Below are 26,477 nucleotides of genomic sequence, written 5' to 3' on the forward strand. Positions count from 1 at the left end.
CACTCTTACGCACACACATACACTGTGAAAGCCGCACACAGACAGCCGCAGAGCTGTTGGCGCCATCGGTTTGCCACGCTTCGCTTCGCCTCGCGTTTGCTGATGCCACATTAAAGTTTTGGCCCCGTCAACGTCGTCGCCATCGTCATTTCCTCCACTCACTCACACTCTCGCAATCTGTGTGTGTGTGTGTGGGGATGCCTTGGCTGATAAAAAAAAAAAAAAAACACACACAGTATGGCGAAAAAGTTGATTGCGTAAACTTTCAACTCGGTCCAAAACCAGCAACAAAGTGGCCGGGAAAAGCAGCCAACTTTTCCCCAGTTGCGAAGTGCAAGAGCGAGTTTTAGTTTTACACACACACACATCTGTATCCCCAGGACATGTGTGTGTGTGTGTGAGTGTTTGTCGGCCAATCTCTCGCTCCTTCTCTTTCACTCTTCTGAGTTGCCTCCATTTTGCATTTTGGCCGCAACTTTTGCGCTGCGTTGCGTGTTGCGAGTGGCCCCAAAAAGCATGCTACACTTTTTGTGCCAAGCAAATTAGCCACGCACTCACACACCCTCAAACTCTCGCTTACACAAACGCACACACACACACAAACACAGTGATATGATGGCCAGAGGGAGAGGGCGATATGTTTGCGGAAAGGAAGAGAAAACGCCACTTGGCACGCGATTTTCGGTGAATTTTTGGTTGCCACCTCAAGTACTTAATGCTGAAGCATCGCTTTATCTACATTTAGATTAATGTCCACAGATCTAAGTTAGCAACTAACCGTTATTCATGGCTAATTCGAGCTTAAATGGTCATGAAAAGCCACTGCGATTTAAAGGAATTTAAAAATTTTTATAACTAAAGAAACTTGCATCATTGTAATTTAAAACTCACTTTTTCCAAAAAAAGAATCGCATGAAAGTGTCAATATGAATGTCTTTCACAAAATGCATAATCATTGCAATTTAAAACTCTCTTGTTAAAAAGAAATCGCAAGTTCCAGCAATAAAGCATGAGAGAAAAAACGAAATCTTTCCCTTTGCAATTTTAAACTCACATGAATTTACGTTTAATTTCATGATGGGTAATTTTTTTTAGTAGAAGGTAAAACGACATCAAATATGTTTGCTTTAAACGCCATCGCTAAACAAAGAAAGACTCGTAAATGTTTGGATATCAAATTAAAACACAAAATAAATAGTTTACCCAGGGAAATAGATTTTCCATGTTAAAAAATGTTTCAAATATGTTTGGGTTGCTTATTGGTATACAAATTTATACCACTTTCCTTCCACCTTTTTTTTGGTAAGTGGTTTCTGTTGTGGATTAGGCTGCGTCTTAATTTTGATGCAGTCTGCTCTGCCACTTCTGGTAGCCTCCCTTTTTTGGTTGCACACCTGCTGGACAGTTCACACTGAAAATGGAGGAGTGTGGGGGGAAATAGGAATGGGAATGGGAATGGGGATAGAGGGGGCATGGGGCAACAACTTAATCCAATTTGACTGGGCAAAAGGCGAAACTTGGACTTGGGCCACTGGCCACCAACCACTTCTCCGCTTTCCGAGCACAGTGGTCATTCTTAAATGGCCTTTTACTTAATGCTAAGTGTCGTTTGACTGCTGTGCCTCTGCCCCACCTTTTCACCCACCGAACCACTGAACCACCCCACCACCCAACCACCCAACCACCCAGCCACCGATTGTTCAATTTCGAAAGCAGTTCCCACTCACGCGCTCTTGTCTAATTAAAGCGATTTGACTGTGACTTTGCCTTTGGTCACATGTCGATAATAACGGGGCATTGCTGTGTGGCAGAGAGTGTGTGGCAGTGTGGCAGTGTGGCACGTCCCGCTGAGTAATGACGGCCTAAAATGGGGGTGGGCCAATCTGCCACCGATTGTGGCAAGCGGGCCTTCGCCCTCCCCTTTCGTTTTTCGTCTGGCCAATGGATTATAAACGCAGTGCTCATAAATTACGCAAAAGTCGTAGTTGCCGCAATCGAAAAGCGTGGGAGCAAAACGAGAAAATGGAGAATGGAGGGGAGGTGGGGGGTTCAGGTAGGCTAAAAACGTCTGGGGCGGTGCTCAATCAATTGTCGCCACCTGGCTACCTGGCTAACTTGGCTAACTTGGCCAAGAGAAGGCACACGATGGTCAGGTTTTTGGCCATGGCTTTGAGGGGCCCCCCAAAGCATTGATTTCCATGGAATTTGTGGCAAAGGTCAAAGCGGCACGAAACCGAAAGAAAGTTTCGGGGGCAAAAACTCCAAAAGATTGTGAATAATTGATTCCCATTAAATGACACAAATTTTCGTTTACGGTCGCATGTCACGTCCTCTCACTTAATTGATTTTATTTCTTAATGCAATAATTTTAAACGATTGCTCTCTGGCAAAGTGTTTGGGAACAAGACCTTTTTTCTCCTCACCTAACATAATATTATTCCCTCTGAATAAATCATTAGCAGCTGTACGAGTATATCCTACATATTTCCTCGACATTCCTTGACACATTGTTGGCGGGCGTTGATTGGTGGCTCAATTGCTATGATTACACCTTTGCCGCGACAACGGAGCGTATGATTAATGTGCTGCAAATAATTTACCCCATACATTGTGGTTTTTTCGGGCAAAGAACAGCCCGCACAATGGCCAAATGACACGAAGTCTTGGCACTCGAGCCCACCTCAAGCCAAAGAAAGAGTGTTTATTCAAATTCACTCCCTTTGTTTGCTTTGATTTACTGTTGCGTGCAAAAGTCCGAGTTCGAATTTGAGTTCGGTATCCCAGGCGAATGGAATGTCCATGTCAACCGGGCAACCTTTTGGCCAGGTCAGTGCGGCTTATTATTATTGCTGTAGCTCATCCACTTCCTCTGCTTGCGCTCTGTTGCCGGGCACACTCTCCACGCTTTGACCTTCTGGGCTTTAAAGCTAAAGCTAAAGGTAATGGGGTGCAGGCGCACATTTCCGGCCGCCGAAAAAAACAGGTCAAAGACGCGCAGCCCCACTAACAAAAACACACAACAGTAAAAGCAATGAAAAAAGAAAAAAAAACGCTAACAACAACAAACGGCAAACAACGCGAAAAGTTAAGTGTCGCAAACTGAAAACGCAAGCAAAGCAAGGCAAACGAAGGCAAAGCAAAGAAAAGGTAACAAATGAGTCTCTTGCCCAAGTGAAACTCTCCGCCGTTCGTTCTGCCTGCACTTTGTATGCCAGCCTGAACAAAAAATCAATAAATGTAATGACCGCCTCCCCGGGCGGCAAAAAAAAAAAAAAAAAAAAAAAAACACAACGAAAAAAAAAACAACGTTAATTTACACGAAGCAGCGCGACAATAACAAAAAGCCGAGGCGAAAACCCAGCAACAACACACAGACGGCAAAAACAAACAAACAAACGGCGAAAACGGAATGAAAAATGAAAATCAATAATAAACACACTGACATCGGAGAAAAGAGGAAGTGGCGGCCGCGGAGGGACAACGAATGCCGAATGGCGAATGGCGAGCGGAATGGGATAAATGGCGCCCACGGTGGGACGTGTGTACGACAGCAGACAATGATTGTACATAATTGCAATTGTTCGGCGATTGGCCTGCGTGAGGGCGTTTCCCAATGCGGCTTGTTGCATGCCACACTGCTCCGCCTGCACACAAATTAGTGAACGTGTTTGTCCACCCCTCCCACCTCCCCTTTCTCCTCGCCCCTTTCTCCCTCTTTTCCTGCATCACTCGTTATGTCATTGTGTGCGTAGGTGCGATTATGCTGATTTGGTATGACAGTTGCCCCGGGCATCCTTTTGCGTCACTGCTCTGGAGCCTTCACACAAAACGAGCTTATCACAATTTCCAACCGGACTTTATTAAGCTGTTACTCTTTCAGTTTTTTTTCACTCCTGTCAGGGAATTTTTTGTCGATATTTTTGTCGCGGTCACATTGCTAATTAAACGCGATAGAAATTTGAAAAAAGTGAAGCTGTTTCTGGTCAATAAATTTAATTGAAAGTGATAAAAACTCGCACAGCTTTATTTAAAACCCTTTAAGGTTTCAATTTTCTATCCAATTCAAGCAATTTATGTTCCATTAGCTTCGCTTCGTATTTTTCTCTTATTTTTTTCCCCAGTCTGCTGATTCATCGCTTATTGGGTTATCATTTATCCATTGGAGACCCAAAGGCTCTGACCTGGGCAAACACAACCATTGCTGGATTGCCAGATTGCCGGATTGCCAGGCTGTGATGGATATCGCCTGGCACGTGTTTTCTTTTGTGGTACACGAGGCGTATGCGTAATCAATTGTCAACAGGCAGGCAAAACACTCACGAGAGTGGATGCACAGTGAACAAAAGTAGGGCGGTTAATTTTGGGGTTAAATTAAATGAAAATAAAATGAAATAGGTAATGGGTAATGGGTTAAAAAGGAATAAAGGAATCACTTGAAATGCAGTTGATGATTAATAAATACATTACATATTTTAAAAAGAATTCATCACTGAATTCTCAATTTAATTCTCAGATATTTCCTGAGGTGCAGTTGAAGTAAATGGAGAAGTGGGCCAACTTCAAAGAGCGTGGTTCGTTGGCCACCTCCACCTCCTGTTTGTTGGCCACTTTTTGCCTTGCTTCCACTTCTTCCACTTTTTCCACTGCTTCTGCTTCCACTGCTTCTACTGCTGCTGCTGCTGTTGTTGTTGTTGTTGCTAATGTTGTTTGGCTTGCTGACGAAGATCAAACAGCCGCGCCAAGTGTCGAGCTGCGACCTCCTGAGGGGCAAAGGCCTTGGCAAGTGGAAGGGGCAGTATTCAGAGGGGGGATATTCAGTGGGGGGACATTCAAGGGGGGAAAAGAGGGGGGAAGAACAAGAGCAATGTGCACTCGAGATAAACGTGCGAGGCAAACCGCAAAAGTGACAAACCCAAAAAAGGCAAACATAGGCCGTAGCAAAAAAAAAAGCACCAAAAAAAGTGAGAAAAGGAGGGGTATAAAAAAAAAGAAAAACAAGGGCAAAGTTGTTTGTCTCTGTGTTTTTTTTGTACACACCTCCTCGGGTTCGCTTTTCCGCCCCGCAGATAAACCACTGAAAAATGCTTGCCATCGGACTAGTCGGGATTTCTGTGGATTTTGGGTTTTCCCCTCTCACCAAAACCTATGTACGTGTGAGTTTGTGTGTGTGTGTGTGTGTGAGTAGGCTTTTCTTTTTGCTGGCGGACTTTGCGTTCAATTTTAATGAGTTTGTTGCCAAACGAGAACAAACACACGAATTTTTGCCTATTTGCAACTTGTGGACAAATCGAAGTTGGCCGCCGAGGGGGAATGCCGGATGGAAGGGAATTTTCCGGAAGCGTGAGGCATAAAGTCAACTAATTAAAAAATCTGCCTAAGCCAGTTGCTCTTTTTTGGCAGTGACTCTTGGCCTCTTGGCCAGTTTATCGCTAACGTGGCCGAAAATTCGCAGCCCAAAACAAACACCACGGAATGTTGGACCCTCGTTCCCTTTTCCACCATTTATCCTCCTTAAATTTTCCAACCCATTTCCTTGGGTTGATGGATAACTTTTTGGGGCAGGGGAAATCCGGGGTTTTTGCTTGTTGTGAGATATTCTAACGAGGCTTATATTAATTCGGTTTTTCCATACTTAAGCTTTTTTAGACTGAATGAATTTTAAAGAATTTTATATAATATTTTTATTCCTATTAAAAGAAATTATAAAAAGAAATTCAATTTATGTTTCTTATTTTGTTTGCTTTAATTGAAATCAAAAAGGATTTACTTTTCCTATCAAAGATTCAACCTAAAAGTGAAAAGGTTGGCTGCCTTTTCTAGAAAAGCTCATAATTTATAACCCATTGGCAATATATTCAATTCCAAATCGATGGGGGAAATGGAATTGGGACAGAGTCAAGGGCCAAAAAAGGAGGCTAAGTGTTGTAGACAGACGTATCGTGCAGACATTCAAATAAAGCCACGCATTTTCTCGGCCCAAACTCGATTTTCTTGGTCTAAATCTGCACCTTCCAATCGCTTCCCCCCCCACTTCTTCCTCCCCCAACTTCCACTTGAATCTGCGCCCGTTTTTATTTCTGTTTGGCATGAAAATCACATTAGAATCTATTGCTTCACCTGACGACCCATTTCCCTCAGCCATTTGCATTCCCGCCTTAATATGGCGCCCCCACCCCCCTTTTCTACCCCCCTTTTAACCCCCTTAACTGTGTGCATTTCCTTTATGGCATTTTCAGTTAACGTCCTGAATGTATCTGTATCTGTATCTGTATCTGTGTATCTGTACCTCTACCTGTATATCTGTCCGTTTCAGGTCAGAATTGTGCTCTCCTTGAGCGACCTAAAAGCTGTTTTACTTTTCTCCTCACTTGTGATGCCAACGAAATCCTTTTGGAAAAGGCTTTGCGTCTTCTTCGGGTAATCCGCTTTCGACAGTTGCCTCAGTCGCCGTTCGGGAAAATGTCTATGGAAAACTATGCTGGGGGAAAAAGTGAATCGAATCGAATCGAATGGAAACGAAGCGAACTGTCAAGTCTCCCTTAGGCCTAACTAAATCTATTGATGGCTCCTTTGCGGGGATTGCAATTGGAGATGAAGTGGGAAGTGGGATCCCTCGCTCCCTGTCAAATTGAAATCGAACGAAGCCCCAATAATATTTAAGCTCATTTTTCCTAATTGGGTCGATAGTGGAGCTTAAAAATGTGGCTATTTTGTTACTAACTAGTTGCTTGCAAAGTTAGTCTGTACGGCATTTTGCCCGTTTTCCGGAAAGATATTTTCCTCTTTCAACTGCATTTACCAGAAATAAACCATTCAAATATGTGAAATTTTCACAGGAGCTTGAGCTCCAATTACAAATTTGGGTATTCACAAAATTATATTACCCTTTTCCTAATTTTGTACTTTTACATCTAATGAAACAAATACATTTTGTTTCTGGTTGGCAAAAAGAGTTAATGCAATTTAAGCACCAATTAAAAGTTTTGTTCACCTGTTTATATAAAATTTTAGCTGAAAATACTTGATGGTTGCATCAAAATTGCTTAAATTGGCCATAATAGGCAAGTCAAATGATTTTTTTGTTTAAAATTTAATTAAACATATTGGTGGCAAATTTTTACCCTAAAGTCATATTGAACTGCGTGTACAAATCGATGGCTGATTTCTTATTTATTCGATCTTTATGAGAGATTGTCTCATATTGCCATTTCCCTGCCAGAGGACTTCCATCCGCCGCTTCTCCTTTTCAGTCCATCAGAGTAGCCACTTTGCCGACTTCCTCTGGCGATGATTAACCGCAGCTGTCCGGAATACTTTTCGGCCATTTGCATTGCCGGACAGACGGACAAACAGACAGACAAACGGACGGACAGATGGGAGAGAATGCAGTTGGCTGGCAGCGAAGTGCATCAATTGTGCGTCTGTTTATGTCGCTCCTGCTGTCCGATTTCCCCCGGATCCATTCCCTAATGAGCTTTCCCGGAGAATGGGGGAATTTTGTTAATTATCCCACAGTTGCTGTGTTGTTTGGCTTGTGTTGGTTGTTTATGGCCGCATGTGTTGTCGTTGATGGCTGTGTGCTACATGCCAAATGGCAAATGGCAAACGGCAAATGGCAACTCAAGTTGCTGCGACAACTGTTTCGGTCAAAGGCCATTTGGATTTGGGTTTGGGCTTGGGTTTCGGGATGCTAAAAGCTGAAGCTAAAGCTGCGGCCAGGACAGGAGGAGCCATTTCCCCATTTCGACTGCAGCTGAGAGCGTGTGTGGTTCACCAGTCGGGAATCCGATTTAAGTTTACCAGTAGTTCTGCAATTGAAGTCCCCGCACACTTTACCATTTTCCACCACTCTCCGCTCAGCCCCTCGATTGGCCCGCCCTAATTGAAAGTGTTGCCATTGACCGCAGGCCAAAAAGGGATTTCAATGCCGGCCCTCAAATTGCCAAGCACCTTCCGGACTTTCCCCCACCCACACCCCTTTCTCTTTCCATTTCCCCGCACTTTCCACTTTCCACTTGCCAGTTGCCACAGTGAAACAATTCAATTTCACTGAATCGGACATTTCTCGGTCACACGTGCGTGTGAGCCATTGCTCTCCGATTTATGTGTGTGTGTGGGTGGTAAATAAAAGTGTGTGAGTGCGAGTACGAGTGCTCTATTTATAGCTCATTTCCCTTAGTCCTTTTCCCTCACGCACACACACACACACAGCACACATACAGCTGCATCCTGTTCACGTTGACAACTTAACGGAAAATTCATTTCACACTCTCGCATTTTTCGCAGACGCCAAATGGAGGCTGCCCCTTCGTCAACCAATAATTGTGCGGCATGCGCGAAATGCCGAATGCAACCGGATAATCGAGTATGCATCGAAATGTGGCGACTTCTGTCGAGGGGCCGCGCCAATGTGCGATGCTTCAGTTAATCCTTTTTTCGCATATACACCTGTTTTTAACACAACGCCATGTGGGGTAAACAAGCAGATGCCTTATGGCTACAGCAAACAGTTGGTATCTGCATTTTTAAATTGGTTCTTTGGTGAAGGGTAACCATATTGAGATAATATTTCAAATGTAACCAAAATGTGTATGCATTAATTACCAATGTAAATCCTCATCTACTAAAAAGAACCATAATTTCTTCCGTAACTTTCGACAATACATCCTGGAAATCTTTTCCTTAACTTCTCTTTCTCCCCAAAGAGTTCGGTTTCCCCATATTGTTTTTATGGTAGAAATATTTGAGGTACTCACGCTGCGAGTTGGAGCGCCGGATGATGTTCTCGAGGAATGTGTTCTGCGGCGCAACCAGTCCACGTCGTCCGCCAGGCATTTTGCCGCCTACACGCTACGCGCCGCGCTGCCCAATCCTCTCCTGCTCCTCCTTCTTCTGCTCCTCCGTCTGCTCCGTCTCCTTCTCCGTCTGCTCCTGGTACTGCTCCTGGTGCTCTCCCGTTTTGCTGGCTTCCACTTCCGCTGACCGCTGACAGTTGGCCTCCAATGGTCGCCTGGTCGAATGAGGGCCGAGTTCCACTGACAACTGACAGTTTCTGACGGCCGACAGTTGTCAGCTGATGGATAGATGACCGCCGAAGGAGGAGGTCCTTCCGCTTCCTGGCTCCCGATTTCCGTCTCCTGATGCCGCAGGATATATAGTATGTTCAATTTATAAGGGGGATCGATCCGGTTCGATCCGTTCGGTCCAAAACCGATCTTTTGTGGTCTTGGATCTCGCTCATTCGAATTCCGCAGCGGAAGTTCCGCTGCCCCGAGCGTCCGTCATTTTGATCCTGTCTCTTTCTCTCTCTCGCTCTCGCTCTCGCTCGCTCTCTCTTCCGCTTCCACTACCTTTCTTCCACACTCACTCACTCACACATACACACAGACACACACACACACACGCACACACACATTCAAGGAGAGAGAAAGGTTTCGATGCTGATGACCACTTGACCATTCACACAGTCTTATCGGTTGCATATGGCACTGAAAAGATACAAAAGATAAAGAATCGATTGGTAAGGAATACAAACTTTATATAATTAATTTACCAAAAAATAAACTTCCCATTTCATTCAAATAAATAGATTAGAAATTAAATCCCATTAGGCTACCAAAAATCGTATTAAATTAAGTAAACTTAATCTAACTTCCCAACTTGTAAACACAAATAACTTGCCTTTCACCAAACTCATTGGCTGGAAATTAAATTACAGAGCAAGTGAAAAACCAATGTTTTCTCGCTCCAAGCTAAACATTGAAATTCAAGTGGGGTTTCAGTCATTTCAATCGTCAGCTATTTGACATGGCATTTCGTAACTGAGAATGTGCCACAATAAATTGGATTTATTTATCTGGCAATTTCGCATATCGAAGCTAAGACCACAAATTAAAACGCAGTATTTCACAAAATGCAAACCAATCAAAACGGTGTAAAAACATTAAGACCCAATTACACAGAAATGTAGATAAAAGAAGAACCAATCTGGAATAATTCGCTTTTGGTAATTAGCCCCGAAAAATTGCTCGATGACAAATTAATTGAGGGAATTAATTGAGGCATGCAGGCCTTTTAGTGAAATCAATTAAATTGAACAATGTGCTTTCAAGGCCTTTTTCTTGTTTGTGGCGGCTCACATGTAAATTTGCTGTTAAGTCGCATCAATAATGCAGTTTATGCAATTTAAATTTGGTAACATTAAGTATACGCAACGTGCAACTACCTAGAAAATGGATCCCTTTCCCCCCCTTCGATTGCATTGATTTGTGCACTTGTGCAGAAGTTGTGCAAAATTTGCGCAAGCTTCGCAATTAATTATGATTTTCGAAGCAGACAACCGGGCGTATGCGTAATGTGTGTGTGAGGTTTGTAACCCGCAGACGACGAGGCTTAATTCGAAACACTACTGAGCTTATCTCTCGGTGATATATAGGGACAATGGCAGTGCAAATATCGTTGCAGCGATAAGTGGCATGACTCGCACATAACTCTTTTGAGGCACAAGACAAAATGTGAAACCGAAATCCCCATTAAGTGCACCCTAATGAGCAGTCGACCTGCCATCAATTAGCCGCCTCAATTGCACAACTCGATTAGCCAATTATCAGGGCTCTGGCAAACAGGGACGCAATAAAATCCAACGAATTAACCGAGGAGTGTCGGCGAAGTGCAGCAACAAATTGGCTAATTAAAGAAGACAGACAGCCGAACGAAAGTTGCCGGCAAAGTTGATTCACTTGTCCAACACGCACTAATTACAAAGTGAAGGTTCTGCCAGCTTTCCAAGCTCCCAAGTTCCCAAGGAGCTCGGAGTTCTGAGGAACCCAAGAAGGAGCTGCCTCATTAGCACCGGATTGGAGAGCCGAGTTAAATTGGCAGCGGAAACCGAAACATGAGGATTATGAATAGCTGGAGTCGAGATACGAGGCTGAAATCACTAGAACCAGCAGTAAGCCGGTGCAGTTAGATGTACTGTGTGCTCTCAAAGGTCGAGTTTACAGGGTAAATGAGCAGCACAATTAATGCAGCCATTCAGCTGAATTTAAGATGGCAGGCAGGCATATTGCATTGCAACTAAGTTATGACGGCTTTCATGGTTTAAATGCTAAACTAGAAGGGGAAAGGTCACTAACAAATGAAATATAGTTTTACTATCAATTTAATATGAGTAAAATACATACATTATAATTACTATAAAATAGTTTTAAATGCAACAACTTGAAAGGGAAATGCCACTTTTTAAATTCAAGGAATTAAAATGATTTAATTTACTAATTACACTAGCATTAATTACCATTTTTTTTTATTAATTCACTGATTAACCATTTCACCATTTTCACAACTAGTGAAAACTTCCTAAAGTCCTGAAACCAACCCAATTCCATTTGGAATGCAGGTTTTTGCAATTGACGGTAATTCCCCTTCTGAAATTACCTTTAAACTGCGTGAAACTGCCCTAACCAATTGGACGGCAGTGCAATTATTATGTTTCCTTTTCCTTTTTTTCTGTGCTGTGAAGGCATTTCATATTTAATTTCTCCCCCAGTTGAGTTTTCATTTAGCAATGAGGGAGTGGAGCCCCCGCACAAATGTTATTTACTGAAAAACACCAACTGTTGCGCAGAGGAAATGGACTTTCGTTTGGATTTTCTAAGTGAGAGAGACGAGACCCCCCTTCAACACTAAGCCTCTGTTTTCTGAGCTGTGAGCTGTGTTTTCTGTGTGTGTTTTCTGTGTGTGTGTGTTTTCTGCCCTGTTGGCTGAGCTCAGTAATCTTTAATTTCATTAAAATTCAAGCAACGCCAAACGACAGCTTCTTTGTCTTCCTGTTGTTGCTATAGTCGTTGTTCTTACTTTAGTTGTTGTTGATAGTTGTTTTTGTTGGTGTTGGTGTAAGGACTAAGGACTAGGGACTACGGATGTTGGCGATGTTGCTGCTGCTGCCGTAAGTGCTTATTAGAGGGCCAACGAACACTTCAGCGTAAGCGAGTAGCGCTCTCAGGCATTTATGAATTTTCTGGCTTTAATGCGTGTGGCCCAGGGAAAATCAGGAGGGAAAATCGGGAGAAGGAGCAGGAGAAGAAGTTAGTGGCCCAGTGGCCCAGTTGAAGCGAGGAGGGTCAGCAAAATGGGTCCGATGGATATATACCATAGGAGATGGGGGTAAAATGAGTGGATAAAGTTTATCAACAATACCACCCCCCTTTTTGCACCCTTCATTGGCTGGCTTATCCTGTCTCCTTTATCCTTTGTCCTTTCCCCGTTCTCCTCTTCTTCACATTGTTCCTATCTGCTCGCTCAAAATGCATATAATTAACTGCAACTTGATGCTGCGTGTTTGCCACAGGGATAATGGACGCAAACTCATGGCTGATCCAAAGTTAAGACATCTTCTTTCGGAAAGCTAATGAAGCGAGCTTGATGGTTGCACAATGCAAAAAAAAAAAGGAGCGATTGTGATGCAAGTCTTGCGTAAACAAGTAAATCTTGGATAAAGTTGTAGTTTCTTTAATGATTTATCTGGGGAACTTAACTTCTTTTTTGTAGAAAAAAAGAAACCCTTTCTGATTATTTATTTTCTAGGTTCTTAAATTATCATAACCCCTTGCATTCATTCCAAAATCGATTTATTTCACAGAGCAGCAAAAGAAACCCTTTATGATTTCATATTTTCTATGTTTTTAAATTATCATAACCCCTTGCATTCATTCCAAAATCGATTTATTTCACAGAGCAGATAAAGAGGCGTCATCGCAGAAAATCTAATCATGGCACTTCACGGCACTTCAACGGCAGACGCACACTTATGAAACGCACTGTACTGAATGCTGTCAATTTGGGGACCAATCGCAAATCGCCCGCTGACGTCACAAGCCAAAAAATGGAGGTAAAATAGGAACGGAAAGTCAAGCCTCTCAGCACTCGCCTATTTATAATAAATGGAATGTCGCCACGCCCCCTTAATATGCCCCTACACTCCTCTCCCCTACCCCTCCCCCTCCTCTTCGCCCCTTCGCCTCCACTTCACTCCCCGTTGCTGACACACTTGCCACATGCCATGGCCCCTATTTTCCACCATTTTCCACAATTTTCCCCCACTCCATTCCCCTCGTGCACCTTGCTTGCAGCACATGAAAAACGAGAGGAGTTTTCCTGGCCGAGTGTGTGTGTGTGTGTGTGTGAGAGTGGCAAAAACCAACTACAACTATTTTGGACGTATATGTGGCAGCCACTGTGGCTGATGCACTGAAAGAAATGCCTTCTAGAATTGTAAAAGGGAAGTTTGTACAACAATACAACCATGAATAAATGTAATAAACTTATATACTTTTCGAAATCAAATTGAGAGATTCAGCTCATTATAAAATGTAACAATTTATAAATATGTTTGTTAAAATTTATTAAATAAACTGTAGCTCATTGTTTGTAACGTTTCGATGAATATATTGACTTTTCATTTTAAGTTTACTGTTTTTTAATAAATAAAAAAGGTATTCTTATACGAAATAACATTATTTTTTTGTCAGTCTGCTGACGTTTTCGTTGACGCTGGCGACCGAGTGACCGGCCACAGAAAGGAGCAGGACAAACGATGCCACAGGATGACGCTCACCTTGCCCCACAAAGCGCAACAAGCAGGAGCGTCGTAAAAGGGGGATTTTCATGGGGAAAAGGGAGGGGAAGGAGGGGGGGGAGAGGGGTTTCGGGTTTAAACGGAAAAGCGGAAAAGCAGGAGGACCGTATGGAGGCGACTATACATTTTAATTTGTTGCAGCTCTAAGAGTTCGTCCTTTCCGCTATTCCCTTTCCCCTTTTCCCCTTTTCCATTTTTCCGCCCCTCGGGGCAGATTTCCCCTTTAGCCGTCCTCTCATTTTATGGCTCACTTCAAGTACGTCATAAAAATTAACACGAGAGGGGGTCAAGGGGTCGAGGGGGCTGGTTAAAGGCTAAGAAGCAGCCGAGATCTGCTGCGATATCAAATGGCACGGGATATGTTCGCTTCTAATCGGTAAGTGCATTTACAAACATTAAAGAGATAAATATACAGCGGAAGGTAAGTAAGTCAGGGAATCTAAAGTAAAGTTCTTTGATTTTTTTAAAATAACATTACAATATTGCATTTATATTTTTGTAGTTTTGGTAACCCTGTAAAAACCAATAATAAAACTAAAATGCTGGTTTCCATTTAACTTATAATTTGTTTCTTCTTTCACAGGAATAATTTGTTTTTTCTTCACATTCTTTGCCAACTATTTGTTGTTGAGAGAAATGCATATGACTGGCGAGGGATTCACTGGAACTTAAAGGGGGAGGATCAAGTTGGTTTATATCCCCACCAGCTCCCGCACTCCTTTGCATACGAAAGCACTTACATGCACACCCAGAAAACCACCCAGAAAACCCCCCACCCCCTCGAAAACCATCCCTCCGCCCATTCATTCGGATTTAATTTCCGGTGTGCTGCGTTCGGCTTTCAAATATTAATAGAGCTCCGGCATTATTAATGAGATGGTGTCATCAAGAAAATGAAGCTGCCCCACCACCAGCAGCTTCATCCCCCCTTTGTATGCCCCATGATGCCGCACACACACACACTTTGGCTCACCTTTTGGATACTTTGCCATTGTGGACTATTCAAAAATTTATAAACTTTTTGCTGCCATTCGCTTCCACTCGTTCTTGGGATCAACTTTCAGCTGAAGCGTCTAAGCCAAAAGCGGCGAGAGGGAATTTCCAAGCAGTTGAATTGCCCAACAGAATACCCCGAACATTGGCTAATTACCTTGCACGTGTGTGTGTGTGTGTGTGTGTGTGAGAGAGTGTAGGAGTGTATGTGTGTGTGGAGTGTTTCTGACGTTTCGTTTAAATGCAATTGCAGTTGCACATGCACATGCATTTCCCTCCCGAGTTTTCATTCCCAAGGCATTTTCACATTTTTCCAATACTCGCTTTGACAACAAATTTTACGCTCTGTGGACAAATCATTGTTATCCTCCGCAAACAGAAACAGAGAAAAAAAACAAATAACAGCAAAAAAAAATAACAGAAATCCCCCATCATATAATACGTTTTGTGTGGCACAAACCTCCATTTCCCCCCACAAAACCCCCGTGCGGTATGTACATGTACATCCCATTCGGAAAGCACAATTGTTGCAACAATTACACAAACACAAATGCAGGGGGGAAACCAAAACAAAGCCGCAAACCCAAAGGGGGTGGGGAAAAAATGGGGATGAAGGGGGGTGGGGAAAAACAGCAAACCGAAAACAAAGCTCATGGGGACAATAGGCTCGACGGGTTGGCCAAGGAATGGTGGAAAAGGGGGAGGGGGAAGGGGAAAGGAGGGTTTTGGAGGCTAAAGGAGCCCCCAGCAGACAAAAAGAAAGCAGACGAAGAACAGACCAAGGATGCGATGCTCGCAGGACAATGGTAAACCTCCTCCTTTTCCAAAAAGACGGGCTACTTGGACCCTATTGAATGGCTTGGCAAATGGAAATCTTCGAATGGTCCGATATATCAACCGATATATATATTTTCAACTGAATTAAAATAATAATAAAAAACGGTTCAGAAATAATGTTTTCTTAGGATCTTGAAATAAAGTAAATTATTCCTGTTTTTTTTTCTTGAAGAATTTATTTCGTTTTATTAAATAACTTTGACGTCATAAATTGCAGAAGTGACCTCATTGAATTTTGATTTGTTCTTTTACAATACAAACTAATTTATTAATGCAATAGCAAATAACTCAGTACAGTAGTCATATTTGGCAGGCCGTAAATAAAATAAATGTTAAACATTGCGAATTGATTGTAAATTGAAAGTTTATTTCTGCAAGCAATTTATGGTTTCCCCTTAAATAATATCTCTGTAAATAACTGAAAAAAAATGTACTGAATTTTAGCAATGAAAGGTTTAAATCAAACAGTAAAGTAGGTCAATTTTTATTAAAGAAAAACCTTGAAGGCTTACAAGTTTTTAAATTGGTTAAAGAATCACTTCAATTAAAGCGAAACCTGACTGACAGTAGAACTTAATTCCAGCTTACCAATTCAATTCAGTTAATGGAAATGGTGCTCAAATTAAGCAGACGAAGATTAAGTGTGTTAATTAAACTGTCAATATTTCGAATAAATTAATTAAGTTTATCCAGCTACACAAACATCCTTATCTTCACTTCGCAACGATTTGCGAAGAGGATTTAGAATTGAAGAGTTAAGTATGCGAAGTCAAAGGATTTAATCGATTCAACTCCGCAGAGTATTAGATTCTTGAATACACAATGGCTTAGGTACTTGCTCAGAAAAATAATTAAATTAAACCAAATTATTTGGTTGAAGAATGTGAAACTAAATAAAACTGAAAAAGGTATCCTCAAGAGGTTTTTTCCTAATTGAACTGTCAATTCTTTTTTTTAGGGCATTGGGAGGTAAACTGCATTGAATTTTCAGCAATTACTTGGCTCTGTTTGGAGCATACATATTGGTACAAAAAGTAACAGGACGACAGCGACTTTTCCTGCAGAAGGTAAATCAAGCCGCGCAATCAGAAGGCAGCCTTATAAATTAAAGTCAAACAGGCGGACGTCGCAACTCCGCGTCCTTCTGACCACCGCCTTCGAAGGCGGCGGAAAAGGTCACGAGTTCCGAGAAGGCGACTGCAATCAGCGATGGTCAAAGACCCAAGGAGAGTACCAGTCCCTCCTCAACCCAGAAAAAGGATACCCCGAAACCCAAAAATGGGAAAAAGGGGACGCAACCGCCGACGCATTTGGCGCCTTGGGCCGGGCTAATTGATTGACATTTCCTGTCGCAGTTTCCCCTTTCCCCCAGAAACTCCGCCTCCCTTTCGTCCTTTCTTCCTCCAGCTCCTTGGGAAATATATATACAGATATGTGTGTGTGCCCAAGTCGGTGCTACTTGGGTATGCGCATAAATACATATACTTAACCTTGATTTTGCCAAGTCGTCAGCCCGTTGCCGTTGGCCTCCGACTGGAAATGCTAACTGAAACTGCGACTACGGCTGAGATTGCACGGCGAAAAAACACAATAATCACAGATAAAAATATGTATGCCTGTGAATCTATTTCAAAATATATGCACTAATATTAAACACAAATAATACATAAATTGTAAATCACTTGTTAATTGTTACTGAAATAAAATAAAATTCTATTATTTTATTTACGGACTTTATCTTTTTATTCTTTACTTTCCCGTTTTCCTATTTTGGAATTTTTAGAATTTCCTATATTTATATCCCCAATATTTTAGGATTGTTGACTTCTTAAATGTGTATGTTTATATACCCAATAAAGAGCCATATTTCTTGCCCTGTATAAATGAAACTGGGCCTGACTTTTGCGTGCCAAGTTGGGGCGCCTTGGCCGGGCTGGCAAAGTAGGCCAGCCATTTCATTAACCCAAGACAACGAAAAAACAAGCGCAAAAGGAAAGTCTATTTTGGGATACCCCATTCCCAAGATAAATATTTCAGTCGAAGGAGATTGCATTGAGGACTTGGGCCTGGCGATTTTCCCTTTGAACCCGAACCTGATTCTGAATCGGAATCCAAATCCGGATCCAAAATGCAGCGAGCGGAATCGACCTGCGAGTCTGCTGACTAATTCTTTGAAAGCAACCATTTCTCCGGGAAATTTGGAGGGCATTATCTCCAACTAATGTCTTTAATAAAGCGCCCAATTTGTCTCCGGCCATTTGAGTGAGTCATTTTTATTCATATTTTGTAGTTAATTAGGCGGGGCGCCACTGCCAAAAGCATTTCGGCATATGAAAAATAAATGGAGATGAGTATTCATTAAATTAATGGAGTAGGAGGAGCCCGAATTTCCGCCACGTTTTTTTTGCTTTGAAATCTCTTTTATGTCTTATCTTCACTATTTTAAAATTTCAAGCAAATTACAAGGCAATTTGGTAAAGAAATCAACATTTGTTTGTGCTGTAAATGTTATTTGATAAAATCTAGAAATATTAGGGAGGGAATTTCAGAAGGTAGTCTTAAATAATTTTTAGTTGAATTTTTTAGTTAAATATTACTTTGTTTGTTGAATTTAATTATTTAGTTTTAAATGCAAACTAATCTTAAACGATTTAAATCGCTGAAGTTTGCTGAGTTTGGCTGAGCACTTGCCCTTTTTGCGGATTAGTTCCCAGTCCGATAACCGTTACCCGATACCCCGAAACCCGTTACCCGTTACCCGCTACCCTTTACCCGCTACCCGCTACCCGTTAACACGTTACCCGTTTGCTGACCATTTGAGCCCGTTAACGTGGCGCTGGCCAGATGTGATTTGATTTTATTGTTGCGGCGGCTTATCAGCTTTTGGCCTTAGCTCACGGCTCACTTGGCTGCCTTTCGGCCCTCCTTTTGCCTCTTCTTGGCGCTCTTCCTTTCCCTTCCTTCCCCACCCTTTCCTTCCTTCCCTTCCTTTGTCGTTTCTTTCCCTATTTCACATTTTTTCTTTCTTTTTCCCCCGTTTCCTCAGTGGCAAATTCAATTTGATCTTTTTATCGATTAATTTGGCCTAGGCAAAAACTGTGGGTCTCCTTGCTCCCTCGTTGGCCATCTCCCCTCCCTTTCTTTCCCCCGTCTTCCCTTCTCTTTCGCCTGCTTTTTGTCTCTGTCTCCCTATCCAATTAGACTTTGGTGCCCGAAACGAGCGGTGCAATAAAACCCACTGACAGACACATTTAAAGATAGTGTTGCACCTGGCCAAGTCGTTGCCTCCTTTTTTTCACTACCTCCTCTTTGGACTTTTCCTCCCCTTCTTCTTCTTCTTCTTTCCCCGTGTTCTCTTGCCCCGCCCCACCCACTTTTTCCGCCGCACGCAAGGTCAGTGCGGCGCACGTAAGTATGCAACACATAATTTGTTGGCCCGCTTTGCATGGCTTTTCTTGCATGCAACTTCGTTTTGCATTCAACTTTCGGGCTTTTCGGGGGGAGTGGCAAGCGTATCCTAGTGCCGATTGCTCCGAAATTCCCCCCCCCCATCCCCCCTTTTTTCCACCCCAGGAAAACTCAGTTAGCACGCCCACCGAATATTCTAAATATAGCTGCAGCAGTCCCAGACCTCTAAGCCAGCTTTTTTATCCATTTACCCGCCTTGAAGTTGCCCCATGTAACTTCTTCGCTCTGCTACTTCACACTGGAAATTCAGTTAAGTGGATTCTTTAAGGTATAAACATTCTATTTGAATACAATTGTAATAATAATTATAATTATCAGGCGATCGGTAATTTTTCACTTCTGGTGGAATACTTCTTACCAAATTTCTCTTTTTGTACATTGTGCCTTTAAAACTGTTTATGCTTCATTCACTATTTACATACGTAATTGGTTTTGCAATATTTGGAGTGCTTCGGTTAACTATTAACAATTGCAACTTCTGGATGTATAAATTACTTATAGTTTTTGAAGCTAAGAAGTTTTGGTTCTTTCGCCTCAGCCACGTTTTTTATTTCGGTGCACCAGAAATGATTCAGTGGTCGCTTTCCCGCTGCTCCCCATTTTTTTTCCGATGGCGAAATCGAAAATCGAAAGTGTGCCAAGAAAGACGAGAGGCGAAAGGCAAATGGCAACAAAGGGAAATTGTGTCATAAAAACTTTTTCGATTGCGCCACGCGCAACCAAAGCAACACTAACACCAATACTACCAACAACAAAAACTACAACTTGAGAACTTCAGGCCAGGGGCTTTTGTCTGCTTTCCTTTTTTTTTTTTTTTTTTTTGCGCCAGGAAAAGCGGCCGAGTGGAGGGAGGGGGAAAAGTGGGAGGCTGGGAAAAAAACTCGAGACTGGCCAATTTATTCAGCTTCTTCTGCTTCTGCTGCTGCTGCTTCTGTGATGGCATATTTACTTGTCATGGCTAAAAGCAAAGCTTACGCCAAAAAATATTGACACAGTAAGAAAATGCTCACACACACAAACACACACACACACACAAGCAGACCCATGCACATGATAAGCAAACAATAGGCCAAAGCAAAGCAAACAAAAAAAAGATGAGAAAAGAACAAAAACTGTGGGAAAAAAGAGCAGAAAATCGAAGAAGAGACAACAATCACTTTTCGGGGGATCCCCCACAAACACACTTGCACTCACACTACACACACACACACACGCACGCACAACGACAATAAGTGTAATAGTTTTACAGCGCCCGCCGAAAAGTATGCTGCGACTTTTGGGCGGTCGACAAACTGGCGTCTACAGTTTGGCAGCCACTGACTCGCCCCCTTAAATCAGAATGAAAATGACTTTAGAAGCCATTGGCCTGCAAAAGTTTTCCATTTCCGGTCAGTTACTTTCGACTTCAATAAACAAATTATTATTATTGGGGGCTTCGGCAATGAATACGTAATGGATTTTATTCGCAAAATTTTTGGTAAATATTTGTGGTATGCAAAATTGAAATCCCGACAGTTACTTTCAATTGAAATAATTAAGTTATGCGGTTTTTGAAATTCAAACAGCCAGTGGTGCCATTTTAAATTGTTAAACACATTTGCGGTTTTGAAAAAAATATCTATTGCAATATAATTAATTCTGCACATGTCGGGTTTTAAAATAAATAGTAAGTCTGTCAGTTGTCAAGCTTGTCAAATTTGGAACTTTTCTATTTTGACTAGATAATATTAATAATAGCTAAAAGTTCGTTTTCTGAGTTATAATCAATAAAAATTGCGTGGATATTTGTGGTGTGGAAAAAATGTTCATTTTCCTGGGTGTTCAACTATTGTGAAATTTATTTTATTACAGAAAATATTAATGATAAATTTAATTCTTATGCGTGCCATCAACTGCAATAATTATTAAAGTGAAAGGGGTTATTTGCAGTCAATTAAATAAAGTATTATAAACATTCTTATTAAATGGTTTTTTGATAGCGGAATATAAAATATACGACTAAACTTGTGTAACTTCTTGCATAATAAACTTAATAAAAATAAATGTTAACAGGGCAATAAAGAAGTGTATTAAACTAAAGTTCATTTAATGAATCGAATTCTATTTGATTGAACCCCAATCAGTATAAATTGATTTGTAATACTCCTGTGAACTTACTGATATTGGTAGTGAGATAGCCTTACGAAATATTGACATACGAATAAAATAAATAAAATGAAATATTTAAGATAAAACGGGAAATAAAGAATGGCAGCCACAAGCAATAATTTATTCAGTCTTCTGGTTGAGAGAATCGGTAAGTGTCTTCGGTTTTTCCGTAGACTGCCTTTATATTCTTTTTTAATTATTTGTGCGGCTTGCTGGCTCTGGTTCTCCGGCTAAAAGCTTTCCGGGTGGGCGGAAAGGCCGCGCCCGCTTCTCTTTTAGCCGGGTTCAACACGAAATTCATAAATTAATGCATGGCGTGTTGTTGGCTATTAAAAGCAATGAGCAAGCACATGAGAGGGAAGATCTTGAAGGAGCGGGACGGGGCACACAGACACACACACTTACACACACTCGAACAGCTTAGGGACTAACCCGCACACACACATACACACACACTCACATTCGACCGGGCACATTAACATAAAAACAACATCAAGCCAAGGGCCAAGAAGAGCCAAAGCCCAAAAAGCCAAAAACTCGGGCAAAACAGCCGAAAAGGCAGAAAAAAAAGTTGAAAAGCAGCAACAACAGTGAAATAAATAAATTTACATTTTGCGCACGTGCTTTGTCGTTTTCCTTTCGCTTTTCCAGCTTCTTCAGTTTCTCAGCTAGGGTTGTTGGAAATATATATCAAATAATCCAAATGTACTTCCCAAAACCTCGAGAATGTGTCAATATCTGCTGTGAATAATGGTGGGTATTTTGTAATAAAATACAGTATGGTTTTTTAAACAAACAACAAATGATTATCTGCTTTTGAACCCTTTTATCTGAATAATATTCATTTGTATCTGTTGCATTCCTTATTTGTTTAGGTTTGTATTCCATTATCTATGAAAAAAAATACTAATATATGGAAAGCATCTTCTGGAAAATGTGAAAAGGTTGACAACCCTGGCTTTCGGCTTCTCCAGCTCTAGATTCTCGATGGGAAGCTGGCTAGGGACTTTTGCTCCAATTTTATGGCGACAGGACGGCGTGCCCATTCGCCCCAGTGGCTGCCAAACTGTGGCCACATTTTACATATGTAATTGTCCTTCCCCCCTGGGCACCTGCCAACTGGATGAGGTGGAGGGGGAGGGGGAGGATGAAACGGAGGAGAGGTCAGGGGGCAGCACCGCTTTGATAGCCAGTGGAATGTTAATAAACTTGTTTTGATACGACATTCGGATCTCGGGCACAAGGTCAACGAGGACAAGGACGCGAGGAGCGAATTTCGAGTCCTCGTAGCTGCCAGCAAAGAAGCCACAGCTGAAAGCCAAGCCAAAAAATCTGACAGCCTGACAGGAAGTCAGCAGGTGGTCCAGCTACTGGTTTCCACTGTATGGCGATAAGTGCCGTTGCCTGCACACAGAAAAATATTAATGAAATGTGAAATATCTTCCTAGAAAACCCTACCTATATCTATTTCACATTTAACCATTTAAAGTACCATACCATTACTATTTGAAATAAAGAAAAATAAATGTAAATATGTATTATACATACATAAGTATGTGAAAAACCTCAAAATAATTCCATTTTGTTTGTGAAAACTTCCCTAAAAGCAGTGATAAATGCCCGTTTTCCGCTTAGTGTAGATTGCGGGCAAAACGATAATGCAGTTAGGAAGGGAGAACAGGAGCTGGGGAAATGCAGCACCATGCGGAAACGGAAGTTACGGCAAGGCAACACGGATGCCAGCGGATGTCAAACATAAAACATTTGTGGACGATCTGAGTGGAAAAAAAGAGGGAAGCGCCGGTCGGCAGTTAAACATTTCACATTTTTTATGGAAATCCGACTGCAAATATTTGCAATCCCCTTCGGTTATGTGCAGTTTGATTTTTTCCTAGGCATCTAAATTGCTTCCCAAAATCTGTTTAATGCGTTTATTGATGCCGCTTGATTGATTAGCCAGGATATTGCCTCGCCTACGCATTCGCCACGACTTACACTTCATTAACTTCGTGTAATAAAAGTAGAACATGGGGAAAAAGACAAGGGAAATCGCATAAAAAGGCAATAATTTAGTTCGATATTGCCTTGCGAGGAGATAAATAATTTATTCAAGTACCTATTTGCGTTCAGTGTAAAAGCGAGCGATGTTTGTGTGGCGAATCTTATTTACGATTTGTCATATTAAATATGCGCAAAGTAAAATTGAAAATTGCAAAGTGGGAACGTGAAAATGCGAATGGGAACAGTCAGCGCCAAAAGTCAACTGCCAAAAACCGTAGCGAATATATCTAGATATATGCTGTGCATGTATGTTTATGTGTATTGCTTTCTTTTTATTTATTTTATGTTAACAGCAAATTGCGGCGCCCGTCAGCTTGGACTTTCTTTGTGTTATTCACGTTATTCTTGTTATTTTTGTTATTTGTGTTGCTGTGTTCTTGTTCTTCTTGTTGTTGCTGTGGTTGCTGGTACATTTTTAATGTTTTGGCTCTTTTCATTTGGCCCACACACACACACACACACACACACACACACAAACACACGCACACACACTTCGGGCCACACATGCGTGACAAAATTGTTGGGTTCCTCTTGTAAATGCGGTTGTTCTTTTCGTGAGTATTTTCTTTTTTTTTTTTTTTTGGTATTCTCGCGTTTTCTTGGGGTACGGAAAACTTGCTAAAGATTTAGCCGACATTTGTGTTGGTGCCATTTGGCATTGTTTGCATACTTTCGGGCGCAAAAAGTGGGCGGAACCGTACAATTTCATGTCCTCCGTCTCGCTCTCTTTATCGCCCTCCCCTTTGGTATCAAATGCTTTAAATATTTAAGTAGTTTTTCCCCTTTCCTGTTGCTGTGACTCACTGTACGTGTGCCTGCCTGTGTGTGTGTGTGTGTTGGTGTGTTGGCATGTGCCTGTGTGGGTGTAAAGGGCATCAATATCAATCTTGTGTGGATGTCAACTAACGCAAGCCGCCCACTTTGCCACCCGCCAGCAGGTGCTTTGCTATCACCCTTTTTGGCCTGTACAGTGAAACTTTTGATACCCAAACTTTAACAGGTTAAACCTTTTCGAACTCAAGGTAAGTTTAAGGGCTAAAACTGTCAGCTATTTGGCTTCCATTACTAAAAGTTTTAGCTTTTAGCAGTGAAAAATGAATTTTACGGAAAACTTCCTTTAAGAAAAAAATCGTATAATTAAAAAAGTCCTCCTGTAGTATAAAACATTATTTGAAGCTTTTAAATGCTATCAAGAATATTCTGAATTCATTTTACTTTACCCAAAAACATCTCTGTAATTCTAAAACAATTACTTATTTGGCGTTCGCCTGAAGGACCTTTTGCCGTTTTAACCGTTAGCGTTAGCAATTGCTCAGAGAAGTGACTCTGAAACTGTACGCGTGTGTTGCGGTTGACACTTATGCAACCGCAAAGTGCGGCAGTGTGTGTGTGTGTGTTTGTTGCACTTGAAAAGCAACCAATTGTTTTAGTTGCTAGGATTCATTTCTTTTTATTCGGTTGCTGACATAATTGTGCACTTCAGTTTTTGTTGGCTGACACACATTCATCCTTAAGGAGCAAAAAACAGTAAGGATATGAGAAGAAAAATAAACAAAAAATTAAAATAAATAAAAAGAAAGTAATAAAAACGAGAACCAACAGCACGCAAATTTAACTTATTATGTTCATTTTTTCCACTACTCCTACTCCTTGCTCATTTTCCTTTCCTTAGCTTTTCTTTACTTTTTCTTTGGGGAAAAACTTCGCCGCGCCTTCTGTCTCCTTCGCTCCTGCTGAAAAAAACTTTTAGCGGCGGCAGCGACGCCGGCAGAGCGACAGTAGACAACAATTACAATTAGAAGTGTGTTTATGCCGCTCTCGCCATCTCCCTCATTCCCCCACTCCCTCTCTCGCACTTCCCTTGCGTATCCCTCTTATTCCACTTTCTTTTTGGGGCAAAAAGAAATTCAACTTCATTACACAATATTTCGTCCTTTTTGTGATTACCTTTTGTTGCTTTTTGTTGTTTGTTTGTTTGGTTGCTTTTTTGATTGCTTTTAAATGGTGGTTATATATTTGTATTTAGTGTTATTCCGCTGATTCTTCCTTGGATTCTTCACTGCGTTTCGCTGGATTCTTCAATTCTTTTCATTTATCTGCCTTCGCTGTATTTGTGATGTGATTATTTCGCATTTCACTTTGCACTGCAGTTGTGTGTGTGGCAAAACGGGTGGCGGAGGCGGTGGTGGTGGAGGTGGAGGAGAAGAAGAAACCATTAACGGGACACGAAGCACACAACAAACAAGAAACAACAAGAGACAGGAAGCGCGGAGGAGCAGCGTGCAACAATTGCCGACTGCGACGTCGACTGCGAAGTCGACACGTGCGCGTCCTCCTCCTTTTTCCACCACCCCCCTTTCAACCTCCCCAGCCCCACTGCAATTTTACAAATTCGCCAGAAAAAAAAAAACAAAAAAAATATATAATGGCGCACAGAAATGTCGGATTTATTTTCTGATTTTTTGAACTTGAGAACGACTCCCGGATTCTGAGGACCGTTCGACGCGAGAGCTGCGTCTTCATAGTTTTTCGCGACTACGCACCTAAAAGTCGACTACGAATGAGTTGCGCGCAACTAGAGCAGGGAACACTCCGATAACACCACCGATTGCTCAAGGATTTTTCGTTTCCACACATCGATAGGTTTCAAAAGCTCTGGTAAAGGTTTTCCACAACTCAGGTGGCGCCACTTTCCTAAAACACTGGGCCCATAACTTTAATTCCTAAACGAACTGATTTTTTCAAATTCGGGATAAGTTGCGGAGAGGCAACGGTTCTTCGATTAAAAAGTGCCATTACTTTAAGCATTTGTAGTTTAATTCTCCACTAAACTGCATCATTAGTAAAGTTTTTAATTTATGTTAGATTTTGTTCTATTTGTACGATACAACCCCTTTCTAAATTTCCAAAAAATGAGTTTGCTGAAGATTGATCAAAATTCACTACTCCTTCGCACATAACTTTTCTAACTTTAATCAAATTTTAACGTGTCGTTTCTAAATTAATCCTTTCTGTAATCCTTTCTGCTGTACTTCTAAGCGCATAACTTTTTTAGTTAATATCCGATATTGAAGAGCCATGCCTCTATAAGTTTGTAGTCGGATTCCCCAACAAACTGCATCATATCGGAGAGGTTTAGACCTGCTATGTCAAATTTGAAGAAAAATTTTGTAATTGGTTTATTTTCAAGTTTTCAGACAAATGATATCGATATTATTAAATATAACTTAGAAGACCATGAAAAGTTCAATATTTTCCCAGAGCCATCTGGATGTGGGCTGCCGTAAAATAAAAATTATAAACCATTTAGCGGCGCATGTAAAATAACGAAATA

General features: G+C 41.5%; 1 protein-coding gene and 1 long non-coding RNA gene across 15 annotated transcripts in view; one reads left to right on the forward strand and one right to left on the reverse strand.

The window, feature by feature from the left end:
* Nucleotides 1-13,391, forward strand: part of LOC108094610 — a 27,992-nt gene extending 14,601 nt beyond the window's left edge. Inside the window, exon 4 of the long non-coding RNA XR_001771564.2 lies at nt 12,735-13,391. This is a non-coding gene — a long non-coding RNA (uncharacterized LOC108094610). The remainder of the gene's footprint in view (nt 1-12,734) is intronic.
* The window catches only part of LOC108094607 (potassium voltage-gated channel protein eag), a 62,850-nt gene that overhangs the window by 33,358 nt on the left and 3,015 nt on the right, over nt 1-26,477 (reverse strand). For 10 of the 14 annotated variants that reach the window (XM_043207548.1, XM_017195264.2, XM_017195267.2 and 7 more), the window contains exons 1-3: nt 25,578-25,673; nt 25,091-25,287; nt 8,757-9,488 (exon numbers count right to left, since the gene is read on the reverse strand). In XM_043207548.1, the coding sequence (XP_043063483.1) occupies nt 8,757-8,835 (79 nt within the window). In that variant the 5' untranslated portion in view covers nt 8,836-9,488; nt 25,091-25,287; nt 25,578-25,673. Of the gene's footprint in view, nt 1-8,756; nt 9,489-25,090; nt 25,521-25,577; nt 25,674-26,477 lie in introns of those variants that run through there. The other 4 variants (XM_017195272.2, XM_017195259.2, XM_017195260.2 and 1 more) reach the window with 3 other exon arrangements.

The sequence above is a fragment of the Drosophila ficusphila genome, unplaced genomic scaffold (genome assembly GCF_018152265.1).
Source record: "Drosophila ficusphila isolate 14025-0441.05 unplaced genomic scaffold, ASM1815226v1 contig_198, whole genome shotgun sequence".
Taxonomy (NCBI): Eukaryota; Metazoa; Arthropoda; class Insecta; order Diptera; family Drosophilidae; genus Drosophila; species Drosophila ficusphila.